Raw genomic sequence first — 23,238 nt, forward strand, 5'->3', positions numbered from 1 at the left:
CTCATACTCGGCCCGGATCACACTCGATACAATGTCTGGGCTCCTCTTCCCTTGTGTCCAGATAAAGTCCCGATAACGAACAAAAACAATGAATCGATGAAAAAGAGCGTGGGGAGTTGTCTAAAAGAAACGCTGACTTGAAAATATCAAGATCCAAAAATGTTACGTCTGGCACTGTCATGATTAACGACAGGTTGACACCCTCCTATATGTAGGGTTAACATTTATATTCTAATTTGGGAGTACATGTCCTTCTTTTTCAAGAAATCTAAAACGTTCTCCGAGGACGCGGAAATGTCGTGAAAAGGCGATCGTACAGAGACAACGAAAAAAGCCAAAATAGACGATTTCGACGGCACGCTGACTAAAAAAGGCAACTCTAACCGGTTATACGGGAGGACGGGTCTTTCGGGAGTCGAGTCGGAAAAATGACCTTGTTCTTAGTCAACCCATCAATATTAGCAGTCAAATTTCGAAATGTCCCGTTGATGAATGCTACTTCATCATTTGTGACTTGCAAAAAGTGCCCTCTTTTTCGGATCCCAGAATATGGTAACCCTACCTATATGTTCATTACATCGCAATGTATTTTGTATATCACATTGTACATTTTGTATCTCTTGGGGGGATGGAATATATGATTCGATGATTATTACTACTATTACCCAATGATTTGCTATTATCTAATTACTAGCCTATTCATTGATCGGATCTAAAGCAAAAAGGCTCTTCCGTCACCATGTTGACATTTCACGCGCTACTGCATTTAGTTGGAAGTGATCATCGGCCGGTGTACACTCGTATCTCCGCAGATATTGCGTGTGTTCGTCTTGTGCCTGACTACAGCAGCGTCGTGAATCTCTTAGCATTTTGAAGTCTTATTCAAGTTTTCAACAGCCGGGTAAGCGCACCTATGATATAGTGGAATCTTCAGCTTGTACCTAATGAGCTCCTTGATCCGTGCATTGGATTATGTGCTCATATTTCCGAGGCGTTAACACGGACACAGTCAACGTTCTTCAGTTGAGTTCAGTTTATTAATAATTTCACCATCTGAAATTACCGCAACATTGCAATGAAATGAAAATAGCAAAGAGCCGAAACGCATTGAAGCTGTCTTTCAATCAAGCACCTATAGCCTGCTAGCCATATAGGACGTAAATAAGAGGTGTTTCATTGTTCATCGATCCGCCCAATTGTCACCATACAATAGATGAGGTGGATGTGTCACTGTGGCCGAGATTTATTAGCTGGGTGCGCATTAGGGTTGTTCAACAATAGATTTTTTTTACGGATTCCGGGATTCACTGATTTAACTGCCTAAAAACGCTGTACACCAAATTTGGCTCGATTCCAACTGGTCGATGTGAACGCACAGGAGATCGAAATTATGAATTTATTTTAAAAAAAAATTGAAAAAAAATTTCACATTTTACCATCAACCCAATAAAATTTTCGAGTTGTATACAAAAACGATGAAAAACATATTTGACACAATTCCAACCTGTAGAAGAAGCAAAGTTATTTTTTAACTTGTTCATTCATAATTCTGGGATTACCCACCGTCTAGGCTATTTTTTACAAATCCAAAATTTTCAACTGCAATCACTTCGCTTCTACTGGTTGGAAGGGAGCAAAATTGTTAAGCATCGTTATTTAGACAGCTCAACAATTTCATGGAGTTGACGTTAAAATTTTTATTCAATGCAAAATTTTCAAACTCCTGGACATTCAAATCATTATTTTTCGCAGAAATCTGGAAACTACGCCCTTACCTATTGTCCATTTCCATTGTTTGCATTGTGTTTGTATCAGTATGCAGACACACCCTTTCCAAATTTATTACCTATAGCGCAAAAGTGGTGGGCTCGACACCACGCCAAAACTACAAATGAACACCGTTTGCAAATCGGAATTGTCTGCGATGAAAGCTTGGACGCGAACGACACGCAAATTTGACTGTTGATAGACTGGTTCCAATTTTCTGGAAAATCACCAATCACACCGATGTTGATATGCAAAGTTCTTTTGAATTGTCTACTAGTTGCTGGCGATTACCCCTTGACGAGTGTCAGCCGAAAATATTTTGGGTTCATTTCAATATTATTCAATTGTTTACTGAAGTTTTGTATCTCCAGGAGTCTTGTCAAATTGAATAGCTTGTTGCAGGTACAGGACTTCAATATATAGTTGAATAATGTATTCATATTCAGTGTCTCAATGAATATATTATTCAACCGTAAATTGAAATTAAATAGGTTCCAAAATCATAGGGTCATATAAATAGGTCGAAAAATGTACGCTGTATAAGAAATTAATGACCCGATTTTTATAGGTGACACAGCTGCAGTCAAGATGGATTCGATCGGAGTCAGCAACAGGCGTTACGGCAACAACAGTGTTCTGGATAAAAAGAAGAAGAAAAAACGCAAAAAAAGAACCAGAGAAGGCAAAAGATCGTCCGCGTCAAGCGCCTCCGCCAGTGGCAGCCCAGATTCAACCGGGCAACGACGTTCAAAAGTCCACGCGTCCCAATCCTGTCCGTCGTTGGTGGGGAGCAGCGTGGACCAGCCAAGAAGTCACGCTAACGGACAATCGCCTCAAATGAGAGACGAGCTCAAAGTTAACGAATGTCTACGTTGGCCTGCGCATAGTTTGTATGTGGAGAATGCGTTCAGAACGGATTTAATCGGATCTTTTCCTGTGTTGGGAAGTACGGAAGATGAGGAGCAAGAGAGAATCGCCATCTATAAGATGAACAGAAGGAAGAGATACCTTGCTGCTCAACAGGTTCGTGGCGTATTCTTAAGGCTGGGTGAAGACATGTACAATAGGGCTCTTCAAAAATGACTTTTCTTCTCAAATCGTACTGGCTGATTGATAAAATTGTGAGGTTACCTAATTTAAGTCTACGCACTAAAATTTGGTTCAATTCCAACCAGTAGCCTCATTGCTACAGAAGAAAGTTTCTATTTATTATATAAAAATGAATAACAAAAAATTTTCCGCTCACCCCATGAAAGTGTTAGGTTGTTTATAGATACGATGTTCACCAAATTTGGTTCAATTCCAACCAGTGGAAGCGGAGGCATTACCGTCGAAAAATTTGGATTATGAAAAAAATAGTCTTTACGGCGACCAATTCTTTAAATATTTATTATAGTGGTGCCCACCGTAAATACTATTTTTTTCAAATCCAAATTTTTCGTCATCAATATTTTCGCTTCCGCTAGTTGGAATTGAGCCAAATTTGGTGAACATCGTTTCTATAGACACCCTAACACTTTCATGGGGTGAACAGAAAATTTTCGAATTTTTTGTTATTTATTTTTGTATAACAAATAGAAACTTTCTACTTCTGTAGCAATGCTGCTGCTGGCTGGAATTAAACCAAATTTGGTGTGTAGGATTAAATTAGGTAACCTAGCAATTCTATCAAGTAGCCAGTGCGATTTGAGAAAAAAAGTCATTTTTGAAGAGCTCTAACATACAAACTGCCAATCTACTTAGTTGATGGGATTTTGAGGAATGAGTATTTCTAGTTCTAGTTGTGGATTGTGAAAAGTGAGTAGTTCTAGTTCTAGGGCATAATGACTCTAGTACCGTACTCAAAGCTGAATCGAGTATTGATTCAACTTTCTTGAGTAGGTACTGATATAATACGCTCCATGCCGCTTAGGAGTTGATTTATCAATGAGAATTATAGTTTTAATACCATTTTCCATTGTTGAATGCTGCAACCTCGATTGGCCGTGTATCGCAGCATACGAAACAGGTAGTACGAAGCTACAGATGTTACTGGAAATGACATATCATGAAGTCCTGATTGACCCACAGCATTGTCGTTAAGTGCTCCCAATAAAATAGGCATGGTCGGAAAATACTTGGGTACGGTATCTTTATTATGATGTAGATATGGCGTTATATTGTTTGCGGTCGCATAATTTGAACCCTGCATCTTTCATACTGTTATGACGCAGGGTTGTAGCCAAGTCGCAAGTCATTCTCACTTTTATAGTTTTGACTCGGGAGTCAAGTCGAGTCATTTTCAATTCACCACCGAGTCAAGTCCGAGTCCAAGTCAGCGGGCCAAGTTCGAGTCATGGTATTCTTACTCGAGTCCGAGTCAAAGTCATTGCGTTGACTGGTCAGTTTCCAGTTAAAGTCTTGTTAAACCCACTTTTTATAACTCTGTTTGGTGATATCAAATGATTTGCATTTATTTTACACTGATTTTCCTCACTTTTAGCAGCTTCTGGTCGCATTTTCAAGTACCGCTACCAATAGACGAAATCCCAATAGTGTGGTTACTTTACTATTCTTCGAAATTACAATGAAATGTCGGTCTTGGCCGTCTGAGTCTCTTGTCATTTGACTTGGTCGAGTCATGCTCATTTGAGAAAATGACTCGAGTCAAGTCGAGTCATCAAAAAATCGTGACTTGAGTCGAGTCGTGACTCGAGTCGAAGCAACCCTGTTATGACGTCATCATTAGTGATACTCGAATACTCAAAACCTAATATACTCAATTCAGAATCAAATCACTCAGTTAATTGGTTTTTCCCATCCCTTCTAATTCACAATGGGGAGTTCTTATCGAGATTCCCTTCATCATTTCAGGCTCTGATCAACAAATATCCAGATGTCAGCATTTACGCCTCGTCCAGTGGTAGCAGCAGCAGCGGACGCGACGCAAATGAGAAATTAGGAATAAATTCAAACGGAACCAAGTTGCTGTATCGTTCCCAATCTGGCACTGAGCCCGCCGTGAAGGAAAACTGCGAAAATCACCAGAATAAGTACCTGGCTAATGGTGATATCTCCCACGCCATTGCTGAATCCTCGACACTAAATTTTGACAATCAGAAGAAGATTTTTTCCGGAATTTAAAACGTCGATAGCAAACTAGCTGTATTTGTGTTCTACATTTGCTAAACGGTTTCATAGTAGCCTATGTCTATTTTTCAGAATTTGAGACACAATTTATGAATTTATAGAAATTCAAGTTTTTGTGAAATTTAGAATTTTTTTTTCGCCTATGGTTATGTTTATCACATTATTTCAAAGCTGAGAAAATGAAAACTTTACTTCAGTTCATTCTCTCAAAATGTCTAAAATGGACAAAAGCTACTTTGATTCCACAGGGAGGAAATGTTTTTTTGTTGAAAATTTGTGGTGTCTACATGATTCTATGATTATATCGAGCGTAGGCTTGAATTGAATTACAGCCTGCTGTTTAGACTTAGTAGAGCTAGAGATGTGAGTTCGACTAATTATTCATACAATTTTTGATAAACTCTTGACCTTAGTAACGGATTTGTCAATGTTATTGAATACAGTTATCCATGTTTAGGATATGAAAATGATGCATTGCTATTGCACGCATTTGATGTGAAAACATATAGATGTCCAGCCCATTGCCCGTGCACCCAGGCTATATCAGTTTTGACTTCTTAGTAACAACTACTGTATTGGTGTAATATCAAGTTATATTTGGTTGTCATGCTTATTATGAGCACCAATTCAACTTCCCGTGGAGTCTATTGCTGGTTTCCTACAATTTTATTAGAAAAATGTCTTCAAAAATGATATATTTGACAACAGTAGTAACTCGGTTGAGTTGACCGACCATTGACAAATTTTGTTTCCCATATTGCAATGCTGAGCTTTGAAATGCGGTTTTCATGAATCGGAACTTTTTGCCTTCTGTGAGATGAGTGGTCGCATTAGTCATCAATGCGCTGTAATGGAGTCTGCCTTGGCATCCGCATTATCAAAATTGATATGCAGCATGAAGGGAGATGGAATTTGTTATGAATTTATGTGATTGGCTGGAAACATGCTAGTATAGTGATAACTTATCAATTCTGCAGTGAGTGTTTGTAGAAGTTGTTTCATTCGTATATGCTAGCACATGCATATACAAAAACATAAAGTTTTGTGAAACTAGTGATATGATGCTTATATTCTTTTGTGTAATGTGAATTTATTATCTTTAAAACTGCTCTTCCTGGTACGATGTGTCATTTGACGGATATCAACAGGTATGGGAGAGTTTATTATATACCGGTACAATTGAATAGTAGACCTATATTCATATTGAAATGAACCCGAATATTTTCGGCTGACACTCGTCAGGGGTAATCAACAGCAACTAGTAGATAGAATTGGAAAGCACATTGTGTATTGATAATCGTATCACACAGCATGAAATGTTGAATAATCCAGGCAAAGTGAGAGCTTGAGCTTAATGTATCTTTTTTAATGGTACACAAACTCCTTCTGTTGACACAAAGTTGGTTGGCGTATTTTGATACATATCGACTTTGAGGCACCTAAATGAAAGGATGAAGGCCTTCCTAGACAACACGAAATGTGCGGTCTCGATAATTTTTCACGATTATTCAAAATTTCGTGCAGGTGACTTCATATTTTGTGATACGATTGTTGATAAACAATGTTCTTTTCAATTGTCTTCTGGTTGCAGAAGATTACCCCTGTCAGCCAAAAATATTCGGCTATATTTCAATGTGAATATATTATTAAACTGTATACCGTATTGAAGTTCTGTACATCCAACAAGCTCTTCAGAGTTTAATGTGTTTATTGTAATTGTAATGCTCAATATAGGCTCTACTATCTAGCATATTCTGGATGGATGCACCATTAATAATTGATGGTAGTCGTAGCATGCTGATGAAAGGGGTACTGGTACACAATGTGATACATTAATCTTCTTTTTACATTGAGGCTCCGCAGTGTCTTGTACAGGTATCAAATTTGTAATATTGTAATCAATCCTAGTTCATCCATTAAGATGTAGGGTGTTACAAGATGCAATGTGATCAGTCTTCGTTAGAAGAGATGAATTGCATTGTTTTATTTAAAAATTCACGGTTGTTAGATCTAAGAGAGAAGAGCTGATAAATCTAAATTTACTTTTGGCTCGATTAGCCACAAGATTGTAAAATATATCATTTTTATCCTTCAGCCTTGATGGCACAATATTGAATGTATACTTTTACTGAGACCATCAACTATTTATATCCAGATATTTCAAGGTGCATGTTTTTTCGTATAGGCACATACATTGAACTTGATGTTTTTGAACCGTTTTATTGTTTAATTTGTTAGTGTTGAAATCATTTAGGAGCCCTTACAGATTGATATTGCTTCAGGCCTTCAGCTATCAGAATACTTGCAATGAATTTCACGGAACTGTAATGTATATCCATAATCCACATTTCCTGTCGCCAACATTATATAAGCGTTACTGGATGTTTCATTCCGTTTTCCCGTTTGTAAATATTGCTTTGTTGATATTATTATCCCAATCGCCGTAATTCCTGCTCTGTAATTGAATTTTTATGTTCGGTAAATAGTAGGTTTGTTTAATAGCCGTATTGGACTATTATAGGATAAATTTCTTTCAAAGACCGAATTTTCATGGATCAAAATCTCAACAGTAAATCCTTCATGCATTATTCATCCCCTGACCTTAGTTCACCGAATTATCACACACCTTATTCAAGGATCAGTATATTATTGATTATTGTTTCATTTATAATTGAAAGCATGATTTCCTTTCATTTCTAGTGTCTATTTGCTGATAATCAATTGTTAAATTTGTTACTGTATATTACGTGCCAATATTGTAGCTTGGGCTGTAGTTTTGGGTCAACATCTTCAATGATTCTATCTCTAAGACCATTTTGAGGTCATATTATGTGTTATCTTTGAGTGAAAAAAATTGCATAACATAGTGTTACCAAAAGATTATAGCCTACAGTCGATATTACTAGCCGTCTCCAAGACACCGTACAATTTTTGGATTATTTCAGCGTTATGAAGTAATGATTTGATGCATTCCGTGGTAACCAGCTTTTTCTAGGTTTGAAATGAGTATTTTAAGCTAATGTTGTGTCAAAAATGGTGCCAAATTTGTCGCCTCCGTTTTGCCGCTTTTATATGAAGATTTCTGATTTTATTGTACTGTTATCACACCACTGTTTATTTGTACGTTGAATTATATTTTTGAATTGCTGTGATTAAAATTTTTCTTGTGCATAATGTTTGGATATTTACAAACAAATGGTCGCTTTCAATTTTAGAGTTGTTTGAGGCATACCCTTTGGCATAGTTTCTTATTATTTTATATTAAAGTTATCTTGTTGTTATATCTAGCACTATTATGCTACTGTGATAGTGCGTTAATTTGCTTTATTGCTAGCAAAATTACAGTTCAAAACAAATTTACCATTTTATCTAATTGTACAGCACCCTCCCACTGTCGAGATGTATTTGCAAATTTTTTGCTGAACACAATACGAAATGATACCTTACCTAAAAGTCAATTGTTAGCAGGTGTTATTCTGTTGATATCGATGAATTTTTTGTACAAATTGTAATGTCTATTTCTTTCAGATGAAATTTGGTCAACGGAAGTGTCTATACATAATATGAATAGTGTGTTGTAATTTAAATTGTGAATCACTAATTGGGATGGCGTCGAGCTCATTGCATATCGGAGATATCGTCTCGCTTTATGCGGAAGGTCCTGGAATTGATTCCGTTTGCGGGTTCATTTCTACGCTTGGGTGAGTAGGCCATTGTCACATAAAAATACTTGGTTTGATTTGCACCATTCTAAATCTAATTTTGGTAAATCTTTAGACTTCATAAGCCTGAGAACAGTGATGCAACAATGGCACGAGGACTCGAATTACAAATATCACATTTTTTCCCATTATTTCCGTGTTTTTAAAATTCATGCACGGCTGGGTGCCAATTTATGGAATTATGCATCAAAGGTCACGTTGTTCTTATGTTCTATATTCCCAATTCTCACCCATAACAGATACCATAACCAAATTTACTGCCATGGTTGATTGTATGAGTGTGAGTCGTAGGCTATCATTCAATTTAATGGATATTATGCAAGATTTTTGTGAATATTTGTTGATAATTCATTAATGTGTAAATTGCTCAGCTTCTGATCTGTCAATTTATTGATTGCTAATTATTAGGGCAAGTTTTTGCAACTTTTGCAACTTTTTTTACAGCTTCCGGCAGCTTCCTAAATACTCGTAAGATGTGTAGAATGCTGTTTTAAGCTGTTTGAAGGAATCTTATAGTGCAACTTTTTGCAACTTTTGTCCATGTTTTTCATGCAACTTTTTCGATTTTTCATGGAAGTATTTTCGAAAATTGGCCTTTTATTTTAAGTCAACCGAGCAAAATGTGGTCAAAATGCAACTTCTGCAACTTTTTTCAAAATTAATGAATAAATGCAACTTTCCACGGATTTAACTGCAACAAAAACTTGACAGAATTAAAATGAGAACACATAAATATCCGGCAAATTAGATTAGAATTAGATTCTAGGCATTTTACTCAAATTAGCCAACTAGCAGGCCAAGTGTGTGTGCTGCGTTCTTGTATTGCTGATTTTTTGCTGCGTCATAAATCACTATGTCATGCTCCATGTTGCCTGCCTAATGCAAACTTGCCTCTTTTTGGAAGGCTAATCCGTGATTGTGTATTTAGCCAAGTTAAGAAGCTGATTCCACCATCAATTTTGAATCAAATAATTGTGTGACACATTGCGGTTTCTGTCCAATAGGTTATTCTTTCATGAGAGATCCACAATCAGCCACTGAAGGCTCGATTGTTGAGCTTGTGTTCGGAAGTTCAGGGCCTTCATAAGTTTACCTATGACGTAAAGAATTTCATTGAACGAAATGTAGGCCTACACCGTGATATTCGTGTGCGACATTCACTAAGTTTGAAACTTGGAATGAATACTGAATAGCACCCACTGTAAATATCATGTAGAACAAGTCTTTGAAAATACATTCTGGCAATATTCTACAAGAGTTATTTATTATATTGATTGACTCAAACCTGGTTACCAATGAATTCGGCACTTGTGAATTTGGCATTAGAAATGTGATGGCTATTATTAATCTGAAAGCAATGCATCAATATTGTATCAATAAGTTCAAAAATGAATGTGAGCGTGAATAGTTATAAACGACACTTGGTGCCTATGTATTAATGTATTCAAGTTATGGGATAAAGTTACGTTATGGTTAGGGGTTAGACATTGGCGTAAGTTAGGATTGCAATTAGGGGTCGCCACTCGCCAAGTCCTGTAAACGCTAACCGCGACCATTTCTTCCTGCAGGATGGAATACCGATAAGATGGCATTTTAGATAATAATTTATTTTCCAGGTTGGTGGATGACAGATGTGTCGTGCAGCCAGATGCCGGGAATTTGCAAAACCCTCCAAAAAAGTTTCGAGGTTTTTAATTTCTTTCATTCCTTGATACCTGAAATGCCCCGAGTAGACAAGTATGTTAATAAAGTAGACTTGTACAAACTACTAGATTTCTAAAATACGGAACTAGAACTGGTGCTCACTTTTCAAAATCGCAACTAGAACTACCCACTTTTTAAAACTCACGAACAGAACTAGAGCTACTCGCTTTTCATAACTTGCAACCTGAGCTAAAAGCAATCACTTTTAAAAACTCGAAAATAGAACTGTAACTACTTGATACGTCTCAGGATATAACACTACTCCCTTTTCAAAACTCACAAATAGAACTATTACTACTTGCTTTTCACAACTCGTAATTGGAACCAATGGCCTTTGAAAATCAGCAACTAACTAACTTGAACACAACTAACTAAACTCAATAAGAGCAACTTATTGATTTAATTAAGTTAATTTTATCGGAATCTGATCGACTTTCTCATGAACATTAGTACAAAGTTGAAGTGGAATGGTTTCGACCGCCAAAACCCACCCCTGGTTATGCCACTGTTATTAGCGATGACTATGAGCTAGCAGTGGCTGCAAGAACATCACACAACAGATCACAGGTATCACGATTCACCGCAAACGACGAAACGTGTTTTTAAGTTGTTCGGCAATTAAATTTTATTCAATGCGCAACTTGAACTGGACCTACCCACTTTTTAAAATCCACAACTAGAACTAAATTTAGGCTACTCAAAAATAGAGTGGTTAGTTGACCATTAGCTAACTAGATTTACAGTTTGTGCAAGTCTGCAATAAAGGATTTCAAAATTTTTTCGTTGCTAATTCGGTCTTTACTTTACTTCAGATTGCTTGTTCAAGATCTGTCCCATGAATCGATATAATGCGCAGAAACAGTTTTGGAAGACGGTGAAATCAGGTCCCACTGGCACACGTATCGCGGATGTGGCTCTCATGAAAAGACTTCAGGTGAATCTTCTTTTGCGGTTTATATGTTAGGATGAAAAGAATGTTATTAATTGAAGGTCTGGGCAAGTCGAATAGGGAGAGAGAACTGGAATATTTGCTCCTCCCCACTAAGAGTTGAAATTATAAATGGGAATTATAGTTTCGATACTATTTACCACTGTCAAAGCCAGTAAACCTTGATTGGTGATGATGCAGCATATGAAATGCGAAATATGAAATACCAAAATGTGATGTAGAACTCATATTACCTACTTGAATGCTGGTGCATAAGGTAATGTTTTATGTCTTGATACACCAAATGTCAGCAAAGCATCTTGGAATTTCCAACAATTTTAGTCCGGGGTGTGCATCTCCTTCAAACAGCCTACCTAATATTTGTTTTGTCTCTGGGAGAAATAGGCTTACTAGATTGTTAATATTGTTTTCAATACGCCGACAATAAAGTTACATACCAATGAAATATAATATGTACACATGTTATCTTCTTTAATTGTTTGTCCTTCAAAGGAAGCAAATAACAGATATTGTATTGCTTGCTCGGCAGATTTTATTTCTTCTCTACGTGAAATGCCCGGAATTTACAGCAGGCCCCCTCAATCATGATGATATATATTCTAATGGCATTTTGTAACAACATATCATGCCTGCTTATGAAAGGGCTTGATGTATTTTTCCACACTTTTCGTTCTAGCATTCAGGAGTGATAGTCGATCTTAGATTGCAATAGGTTTGAGAATGCAAGTTAATGTTATGCCTCACCCTTTTATTGAATTTCAATATAAGTGAGAAATTATTAATAATCTTCTGCTTGTCGTATGTAGGGCAGCCGCTCAACTCCAAGACCGCACTAAGTAATCATAATTTTATCAAAGTTTAATCCATAATATGTCCAATATCTCTTGAACGGCTTTTGCCACAACTAAACTAATACGTGCGTTTGATGTGAGTACTGGAGTTATACAGCGTGCTAACGGAAACTTCTCTTATAATTCATAGGAACATAGGGAAAACTTGGATGCGAAAATTTTTATATACTAAAAATTCCATAATATGGCCATACAATCGGATAGTATATTCATATTGAAATGAAACCCAATATTTTCGGCTGACACTCGTCAAGGGGTAACCATCAGCAACTAGTAGAGAATTGGAGAAAAACTTTGTACATCAACAATCGTATCACGAAGTACGATGCCACCGATTGTTGGTATACAATGTTCTTTTCAATTCTGTACTAGTTGCTAACGATGACCCTACAAGAGTGTCAGCCGGAAATATTCCGGTTCGTTTCAATAGACTATTCAATTGTATATTGAAGTTTTGTACCTCCAAGAAACTCTTGAATGCCATAATATGGCCAATATCTCTTGAAGGGTTTTTCCGCAACTAAATTAATGCGCACATTTGATGCAGCTCTGGCAGTTATGCAATGTGATACCGGAAACTTCTCATAACCCACTGGAACATAGAGAATATATTTTACTATTTATGTAGCCTAATTGCAATATATTCATCGACAACTATGACTATAAATAACTGCTTGGATGTCATCTTCGTCATTTAGTTGTTATTCTCATTAGCTACCTTCCCTAGGGTGTGATTTAGAATTGGCGACAGAACTTAAATGCAATAGCAGTGACACCAAGGGACGCATTACTGCACATTGTTGTGAACGAGTCATTGATTTGGTGTTGTCACATCTGGACAGCTACCTGTGTGCTGCACACTTTTTGAGCAATCCACTTCCTGCAAACACACAGCTCTTGTCATTAATCATATGTTAGCTGTGCTGTTCTACGCTCGTCCCATATAAACAATGAATATACCCTAGGCAGGCAGCTATGCACAGGCACGCTTGTCTGTATTCATTTTCATTCTCTTAGATTATACAATGTGTGCCCTCCGTCTAATCCGTCATTCATTTTTATCCCTGGTATGCAGTTATCACATTATGCTCCTCATTCCTTCGAAAGGTTATTCATCCGGATGTCATCACAAATTGTTGATGGATATTTGCTCTGAAAATACACTGTCGCCAATATAGGAATGTGTTTGTAATGTAATGCTAACTAGTAAATAGCGAGCACCATATGTCATAAATTCAAAGGAGTGTTTCATTAGGGGCGAGCTAAAATGTCATTAGGGCTGGGGAAAATTGAGTGCATGAGTGATTCAATTCTGAATCGAGTATTAGGCGTCCAGTCGAGAGAACGAGTATCACTCATTATGAAGTCATAACTGTGTGAATGATGTGGAAATTATGTAGTAGGGCTCTTCAAAAATGACTTCTCAAATCGTACTGTCTGCTTGATAAAATGTTAGGTTGCCTAATTTAAGCCTATACACCAAATTTGGTTCAATTCCAACCAGTAGCCGCATTGCTACAGGAGAAGAAAGTTTCTATTTATTATATAAAAAGAAATAACAAAAAATTTGAAAATTTTCCGTTTACCCCATGAAAGTGTTATGTTGTCTATAGAAACGATGTTCACCAAATTTGGTTCAATTCCAACCAGTGGAAGCGGAGTTATTGCCGTTGAAAAATTTGGATTTGAATAAAATAGTATTTACGGTGGGCACCACTATAATAAATAATTGAAGAATTGGTCACCGTAAATACTATTTTATTCATAATCCAAATTTTTCGACGGCAATAACTCCGCTTCCACTGGTTGGAATTGAACCAAATTTGGTGAACATCGTCTCTATTGACAGACAACCTAACACTTTCATGGGGTGAACGGAAAATTCGAGTAATCATTGTGCTAAGCCCTAGTTCAGTGGTTCTTATACTTTTTAGACCACGACCCAAATCTGACTTTTAGTGGTATCTCGCGACCCAAGCAACACACACCAAAATGAATGCATTTGGTTGTCGACCAATTATATCAATAACGAATGGTTTGGCCACCCAGCGACGGTCAATTATCGCCACCGAACTTTTTGGCACCGCACTTTGCCCAGTCGTATGTTGGCCCAACATCATTTATTCATGTGTCCAAGCGTGGACGGGGTTTGGCCTCATAAACCGGCAACCGCTCGTTGTACAACTCTACACTAAAGCGTCCCAGGTTTCCGACGGTGTTTTCCAGAGAAACCAATGTTGAAAATATCTTATCATGAATTCAAACCAATTTGTTTAATACAAAGGTCGGCACATTTTCATGATCAAGTCATGTTGTGGTGGCGACTTTTCCGCGTGTCTCGCTTATTGGCCGTGGTACCAAACTCAGTGACCTCTGATATGCTCAAACCAACTACAGTAAATCGTGTGAAGAGCGAAGATATTTTTGTTGTTGCAATGACCTCAAATAATATTACATACATATTAAAGGACCGCTCTGGTACCGTCGCGACCCAAAATTATACCCTTCGCGACCTATGTTTGGGTCGCGACCCATACTTTAAGAACCACTGCCCTAGTTTGACTGATATAGAGCAATTTTGTCATTCTCAGTACTCGACTTAAAATTTCACTCCCATCAAGGGTCAAGACCATCGATTTTGCAGAATTGAGAACTCGCTTGAAGTCTAATCGGTGTCTCTGAATTTTGTCAGGAATCGGCCGAGGTGGAGAAACGCCAAAACGAAAAAGAGAATCAGAAGCTTCTTGGCCAGGAAGTGAAATATGGCAGCGCTGTGCAACTCCTGCATCTCAAGTCCAACAAGTTTGTGATTATATTAATTATTATACATCCACCCACCGTAAATACTAGGATTGGAAATCCTAAATTTTCAACATCAACAACAGCCCTAATATACAAGCATCTTTGAATTTTATTGGAGGTACGCAACTTCAATACACAGTTGAATAATATATTGATATTGAGACAAACCTGAATATTTTGGGTTGACACTCGTCAGGGGTAATCGTCAGCAACTGGTAGAGAATTGAAAAAAATGTTGTATATCAACGTATCGTTGGCAACGTCATATTTTGTGATATGATTGTTGATACACAATGTTCTTTCCAATTCTCTACTAGTTGCTGACGATTACCCCTGATGAGTGTCTGTCGTAAATTTTCTGGTTTGTTTCAATATGCACTTCAACATTCAACTGGAATTAGCTTCAGCTGAGGAAAAAACTTGTAGTTACCAATACCAAGGGTGGCCAATGGATTAGTTATACGAATTTGGTGTGCACCGTTTTTCTTGGCAACCTAACAATGTAATCGGTAAATCCAGGAATCCAGAAAAAATTTTTTTTAACAACCGGACTGTACAATCACCGTGATAGGTAGGCTACAGTATGTTAATGATATTATGTGATAATCATAGGCGCCAACTTTTATTTTTTTACGAGGTGGCGAAGTCTTGTGACGTCATACTTGTTACATATCGATGACGTCATCGTCGCACTAAAACGCACTTTACTATATGCCGCTGGCGTACGTGCAGCGTTAAACCATTCGTATGACGTTTTAGTACCGGCCCTGCACTCATTAACATCAAACCATGCAGTCGAGTTAGTAAATGGATCTTAAAATCTTCGAAAGTGTAACTGCGGCCTGTGCTACCAGTCCGTCCGAACCAAATGCATCGAATGCATCGAACCAAAATCAGAATTTACGTCACTGAGAATCTGGAATTGTATCAATGCCATTCACGCTCAACGCGCCGTGTGAGTAACGAAATATAGCCTACTACGCACTGGCCTGCCAATAACACACGACAACTCTCGAATATTTCAAGCAGACAATAATGATGATTACAAACGCGAAATCACGCACCCAATCAGTAATTGTCTTCTGGCTTGCCTCGCGTTTACCAACTCGCATCGCGGCAATTATTTGCAGATTGAAAGAGAGATTTGGGCGGCATTGGTGCATTTCCCGATTTACATTCGCGAAGCATTTCGGGAGCAGTGGTGGCTTTTGGGGTGGGCGAGGTGGGCGGTCGCCCGCCCCCCCCCCCTGGTCGAAGGGGCCCCCCTATTTGGATTTTGCACTTTTTTCAAGGAGAATGACGAATAAACATGGAAATCCGTGTACCAAGCAAGAATATGATTCCGTACAGTGTACAGATGTGTCAATCATCATCAAATCACTGCATTTGTTAGAAAAGTCCGTATCCCGATAATCATCACGTCTCTGCATGCGGTAGAATTACTTAGTTTTGATGTAGTCTATCCTTGCACACATGCAAAACAGACATGGCCGAATCCAGGACATGGCAAACCTTTCGCGGCGGTGAAAGATAGAAAACAATAAGCGATGCGAAAGGGGGGTCTGGGGGGCGGAGCCCCCCAGAAGTTACGGATAGATACTTATAGGGGGCCCCCCCGGTAAGTCTCGCCCAGGCCCCCCCCCCCGTTCGTAGGGCCACCACTGCGGGAGTACATCGGTAAATTCAATTTGCATGTCGACGGCCGCCAACACATACCAATTAAATTACGTGTTGATGTTGACAGCCGCACAAATTTGCTTCTACGGCCGCAGGTTCCACTGCGTACGTGCAGAGTTGAACCATTCGCGTGACGTTTTAGGGTGAAGATAATGAAGTTGGATTAGCAGTGTAGTCGATTAGCGCGTTCGTCAGGATTTATCAATCCAGGGTTAAGTAAGCTGGTTGATCGCGGCGCATAAAGTTAGTGTTAATCGCATTTCCTTAGCTGTACCGTACGAATTTGACACGACTTTCATTTCGCGATGATGATAATTCTACCTATTACAGTGGCAGTATCGGCATTAGCAGGCTGCTGTTTCATTATGGAGATTGTGGGATCTATAGTTTCATTCAACAACCAGTAGCCTATATGTATAACGCATATTCGGATTATGATGCAACAGATAACGCCACTTGATTGAAAACTCGGGTCATAGGAACTAAACACCGCGCGTAACCTTCTCGAACTTCATGCGGCGTGATTAGCAGTATTTAATCACACGATTAGCATTCTTTCGGACCAGCTAACTTTATTATCACCGCCTAAAATGGGTCCCGATTAACAGTTTTTAATCACATGATTAGCATTCTCCCGGATCAGTTAACTTTATTATCTCCGCCCTTAATATCGACCATGAACTCATTAATATCAAACCATGCAGTCGATTATTAAATGGAATCTTGGAACGGTACGATCATTCGAAAGTGTAACTGCTGCCTGCGCTACTGACGGAATGCATCGAACAAAAGTCAGAATTCACGTTAATGATAATCTGCAGTTGCATCAATGTTATTCACGCGCAATTCGCCGTGTTGAGTAACCACATACAATACGCACGGGCCTAGCAAGTAACACACAACTCTCGAATATTTCAAGCTGACAATAATGATGATTACAAACGCGAAATCGCGCATCCAATCAGTAATTGTTTATTGCTTCGCGTTGACCAACTCGCATCGCGCATCGCGGCAATTGTTTGCTGATTATTTTCCCGTTATACGTTCGCGAAGCATTTCGGGAGTACATTGATCAATTCGCAAATTCAATTTGAATGTCAACGGCCGCCAACGCATGCTAATTAAATTACGTGTTGATGTTGATAGCCGCACAAATTTGCTTCTACGGCCGCAGGTTGGCTCCCCTGGGTTAGAATTAATTCCGCTTCCGGGCGCATGCCGCAATCTTATCAATAGAAATCCGCTGTCGACCTAATGCCCAACAGTTTAATATTCGATAATAGTACATCCAGCAATCAAGTTAATCGTTGTTCAAACGAATCGAATAAAACAAGATATTTGTGCCACCCAGAATCTTGTGATGCATCAATATTTGACAATGGCATAGCATGGCCTACTGCACGTTAATAATGAAAGGAACACTGAAAAATGACTTCGTGCGACAATTTCGGAGTACGAATGTATCCAGTCGATAACAAGTAATATGGATGATCGGATGATGGCAAATGAGAAAGCGTGTCTTCTAATCAGAATCGCCACGAATGGTATTTAAGTCTGACACCGTATTGAGTAGCTTTCGTCGCGACAATTGTTTTCTCATTATATCGGTGTTTAGACTGTATTGCTGCATTTCCCGATTAATGTCACTGGCAAAGCCTTGTTCGAGAAACGAATCTGCGCAGAAATGAATTCCAATTTTCAGGCACACACCCTCCAATTTCGCGCTCCGATTCCCAAGACTATTACGAAGCTAGCTAGCTCATGAATGGTTTTGTAAATGAATATGGGCGCACATAATCTAGATTTCAGAAAAGCAGAACGTCTGTTTGGGTGCCTGGTCGGGAAAGGAGATCTAGGATGGTGCTTCTCAGTACACGATAGGCGCGTAGCCAGTCGAAAAATTAGGGGGACTTTGATTTTTTTCAAATTTACTAATATAACGTCAATTCAATTCGGGTCAAATACATTTGTAAATGGCGATCATATGATCTCTTTGTATTGACGATTTTAGGCGTATGATAAGCTTGCCAAAGAGTCAGGGAGTGCTGTCAATTAGCGAGTCCCTGATATCTGGTGAATAATTAAATACGCGCGCGTATTACGCAGTCTCGGCGACAGTTCTCGGAAATCTGAACTTGATGGCACCGATTTCAAACCTTAGTCGTCTTTCAGAACCCGAGCCATGATACACATCTTCTGATCGTTACGTTCAAGTATTAGTGGGAATCAATTACACACAAGGTAAAGTCTGTTTACAGCGATTCAATGTTACTCAGTTTCGCGATGTCGCCTTTTAATGAATACGACATAAAACAAACACTAATTAGCGTAAACTCGACCGCATTGTCTCAAAACCAGGGAGAGATAAAAGCCAAAGCATGTTATGCCCGAGACACTATAGTTAGGCCAGCAATGATATCGTGCACACCAGGTCGAAGCCGCCAATGCAGATGCGATTGCACAGAAAAGCGATGATATAGTGTGAACTAGGCCTATTGCAGATGCGATTGTTCAAGCCTGCGGAACCAGGCTAGCTCGATACGCGATAAATCAGGCTAGCGACGATTGCCACGCGCACAGGAATGAATGACCTAATTTAGCGACCATCTCAGCGGGAGATCATCACAGACTTTTCTCCCTAATTGACAACACGTTTCTCGCAAATCAGCCGCGCGGCACACTGATAACGCAATTATTGAATTGCAACTGAGTATTAGAGTTACAATGATCATTTCAAAATGACGGGGTTTCGCGTTTCAAATAGGGAATTTCGACCCCCGAAACCCCCGTGGCTACGAGCCTGGCACACGCGCGTATCGAAATCGAAGACGTCTCTAATGAGGTCGCATCGATTCGCCTGATTACCAATTACTGGTCAGAAATCACTTAGGCGTTTGAGCATTTTGTACGAGGTGGCCGCCACCTCGTAAATGTGGTCACGAGGTGGCTGCGCCACCTCGTAACCGCGTAAGTCGGCGCCTATGGTGATAATCATTTCTAGATATATCTGTAATAATAAATTAATATGATGACAATGCAGAATTACAACCCCTTTATAACTGCAAGGCGTTCGACATGAGGTGAAGTGCTGAAGTGTAATCGTTTTGCGCGAGTTTGGTTTTCCCTTCTGATTTGGTTGCTCAGTTGTGCTCTTGGAAGTTTGACTCATACCAAGAGGCTCTGTTATAAACCAACACATTTTAGTCATGTCAATATCCTTGCACTGCTATTTCCTTATTGTTTTTGCAGATTCCTTACAGTGAACAAGCGTCTGCCAGCATTGCGGGAGAAGAACGCGATGCGAGTGTTTCTCGACCCAGACGGCAACGAAGGATCCTGGTTTTACATCGAGCTTTTCTACAAGTTGCGATCTACGGGCGATAACGTACGTTGACACATGCCCAGCCCTAAACGTAGTGAAGACTTATTCATGTCTGCATTGACACAATTCTCAAAACTCTGACAGGTTGTCGTTGGCGATAAAGTCGTCCTGATGCCAGTCAATGCTGGACAGCCACTTCACGCCAGTAAGATGAAGTTGATCGACAATGAAGAATGCAGGGAGGTGAACGCGGTGAATTCAAACACCAGTTGGAAAATCAACCTCTTTATGTCTTGGGATGAGGACAGGTTTGTTGTTCCACTTCTACAAATTCACCCGAATTACTATCTATCTACTATCGCTTAGAGACAATGCCGTTCATAGGCTCCGGACGCTAATTTTTCTTAGGTATGCGGGTTCGATGACGTCACAAAGGAATGACGTCATAATGTGATGGAATTCATAATTAGGGTTAACATAGCATCGATACATTAGGGTAAAGTGCATGCGTGAATGCCGATTACACAATCTCATCGGTGTTAACGAACTTGCGCGTATGATAAGCTTGTCAACGAGTCCGGAAGTGGTGTCAATTAGCGAGTCCCTGATCTCTCGCGAACAATTAAATACGCCGCTTATCAACGCGTATTACGTAACCTCTGCGACGATTTGCGCAAGGTGAAATGTCCGAGTTGTTATGGAATCTGTTCTCACCGATTTCAGGTTGTTCAAACCTTTCTTGTCTTTTACAACTCAAGCCTTGACACACATCTTCTGATGGTTATGTTCAAGTATTAGCGGAATTCAATTACGCATGCACGGCGCACGCACAATCGCACATGTCTGCGGACATTCGATGTCATTCAGTTTGGCGATGTCACTCTTTAATCACAATCGCTAATCAGCATACACCTAACGACATTGTCTCCAGGCCAGCGAGAGATAGGAGCCAACGCATGCTAGGCCCGAGACGCGATAGTTGGCCAGCGATGATATCTTTCGTACCAGGCCTGTTGCAGATGCGATTGTGTAGGCAAGCGATGATATCGTGCGCGCTAATGCAGATGCGATAGTGCAGGATAGCGTTGGTATAGTGCGCACCGGGCCTACTGAAGATGTGATTCTTCAAGCCAGTGAAACTAGGCTTGTTGGAGACGCGATAAATCAGACAAGCGACGATTGCCGAGCGCACGGCAGTCAATGACATAATTTCGCGATCATCTCAGCGGGAAATCGCGTCACGTTACATTGTGCACAGACGAATCTCGCTAATTGGCAACACCCTTCTCGCTAATTGGCCGCTCGCAACGGGCTACCTCGCTCACATAAGCGGCAGCAGGTAATGTCGTAAACGAAAATACATTGCGATTTGTTCTAAATAACACAATTGACGTTTATACCGATACATACTAAACCGAATTCTAGGTATGCCTAAAAAAATGTCTAGGTATGCGTGGCATACCTTGCATACCCGGGTTCGGCGCCTATGATGCCGTCAATTGCATAATGATTAGCGATCGTTGTGTCATGATTGTTCAACAGTGACATTGCAAAACAGAATGACATCAAATACTAAAACACAGCTATCCATGTACTGTGAATGCAGGGTGCGTACTATACATGGGGGCGTACTATTGGAAAATTACAGTAGTTCTAGTTATAGTTGCAAGTATTTAAAAGTGAGTAGTTCGATTTATAGTTTCGAGTATTCAATAGTAAGTAGTTCGAGTTCGAGTTGCAAGTATTTAAAAGTGAGTAATTGTAGTTCCAGTTGCAAGTATTCAAAAGGGAGTAGTTCGATTTATAGTTTCGAGTATTCAAAAGTAAGTAGTTCTAGTTCTGGTTGCAAGTATTGAAAAGTGAGTAATTCTAGTTCTAGTTGCAAGTATTCAAAAGGGAGTAGTTCGATTTATAGTTTCGAGTATTCAAAAGTAAGTAGTTCTAGTTCTGGTTGCAAGTATTGAAAAGTGAGTAATTCTAGTTCTAGTTGCAAGTATTCAAAAGTGAGCAGTTCTAGTTCTAGCTTCGAGTTTTGAAAACTGTGTTGTGTAGTTCTAGGTCAGCATGTAGGTGTGCATTTTAAAAATCTAGTAGTTTGTACAAGAGACTTGTAAGTACAAGCAACTGAATTTTCAAAATGAGCGATGATAACTAGAACTAAAACTGGAAACTAAAACCAGAATTAGTTTCACTCGAAAGTAGAACTGCTCACTTTCGTTCGACAATCCTATAATTTGCACAATGAACTGGTATGTACAAACTGCTGGATGATCAAAATGCACAACCAGAACTGTCGTAGAACTAGAGGTAGAACTACTCACTTTTCAATATCCGCGGCAAGAACTAGAACTGCTCTAAAATCCTGTAATCAGTTGACTGTAATCCAACGAGATTAGTTTGTTCTGGTCTGTTGTACAACGTACAATTCTGCCAGTCATCGTTGACGTGAAATGTTTCTCAGAGACGACGTGTTGAAAGGCGGCGACGTCGTTCGGCTGTTTCACGCAGAGCAAGAAAAATTCCTGACCTGCGACGAGTACAGGAAAAGCCTGCACGTTTTTTTGAGAACCACATTGAGAATGACCGCGACTTCGGCCACCAGCTCAAAAGCTCTCTGGGAAATTGAGGTTCGAATTCTGTACTAAACCAGAAACTCTTACTTGAGATTGAGAAAAATCTGCGACGTTACTTCTACTTCAACTCGGAGAAAAACCAAGGGTTGTGACCTGGTCACAAGGTTTCGAGTCACAAGTCGATCATATTTCTATAGTTCTGACTCGAGTTGAGCTGTGTCATTTTCAATTCACCGCCGAGTCAAATCATAGTGTTTACTGTTCAGTAGGGTTGTTCAAAAATAACTTTGTTTCCGGATTCCGGGGACTCGCTGAGGTTGCCTAAAAAAACACTGCGCACCAGCTGAATTATAACCAGTAGAAGCCAACGCAGAGCAAATTGAAAATTCTGAATTTATTATAAAAAATTTAAATTTTTTCTTCTTCAAATTTTACTGTCAACCCCATTAAATTGTCTAGCTGTCGATAAAAACCAAGCAAAACACATCTATTCCAACCCGTAGAAAATAAGTTATTTGAGTTTTTCATTCATAATTCTGGGATTTTCCACCGTCAATACTATTTTTTCAAAACTTTCAACCGCAATAACTTTGCTTCTACGGGTTGAAATTGCGTCAAATTTGTTTTGCGTCCTTTTTATAAACAGCTAAACAATTTCATGGGGTTGACAGTAAAATTTGAAATTATTTTTCGGTTGTTTTGAACTAAATTCAAAAATTTCAATTGGTCGGCGTATACTGGT

At 39.2% G+C, this 23,238-nt stretch overlaps 2 protein-coding genes across 15 annotated transcripts in view; both read left to right on the plus strand.

The window, feature by feature from the left end:
* The window catches only part of LOC145440621 (inositol 1,4,5-trisphosphate-gated calcium channel ITPR1-like), a 214,386-nt gene that overhangs the window by 124,890 nt on the left and 66,258 nt on the right, over positions 1–23,238 (plus strand). For all 14 annotated transcript variants that reach the window (XM_080318286.1, XM_080318284.1, XM_080318283.1 and 11 more), the window contains exons 2-8: positions 8,425–8,597; positions 10,235–10,305; positions 11,135–11,256; positions 14,815–14,924; positions 19,851–19,986; positions 20,068–20,231; positions 22,385–22,550. In XM_080318286.1, coding sequence (XP_080174412.1) covers positions 8,503–8,597; positions 10,235–10,305; positions 11,135–11,256; positions 14,815–14,924; positions 19,851–19,986; positions 20,068–20,231; positions 22,385–22,550 — 864 coding nt within the window. In that variant the 5' untranslated portion in view covers positions 8,425–8,502. The remainder of the gene's footprint in view (positions 1–8,424; positions 8,598–10,234; positions 10,306–11,134; positions 11,257–14,814; positions 14,925–19,850; positions 19,987–20,067; positions 20,232–22,384; positions 22,551–23,238) is intronic.
* Positions 751–7,190, plus strand: LOC145440696 (uncharacterized). Its single transcript, XM_080318426.1, has 3 exons — positions 751–901; positions 2,336–2,790; positions 4,621–7,190. The coding sequence occupies exons 2-3, from the start codon at positions 2,356–2,358 to the stop codon at positions 4,888–4,890; spliced, it is 705 nt and encodes a 234-aa protein (XP_080174552.1). The 5' UTR covers positions 751–901; positions 2,336–2,355; the 3' UTR covers positions 4,891–7,190.

Source organism: Botryllus schlosseri, chromosome 6 (assembly GCF_051294905.1).
Source record: "Botryllus schlosseri isolate E-star chromosome 6, Bs_hap1, whole genome shotgun sequence".
Taxonomy (NCBI): domain Eukaryota; kingdom Metazoa; phylum Chordata; class Ascidiacea; order Stolidobranchia; family Styelidae; genus Botryllus; species Botryllus schlosseri.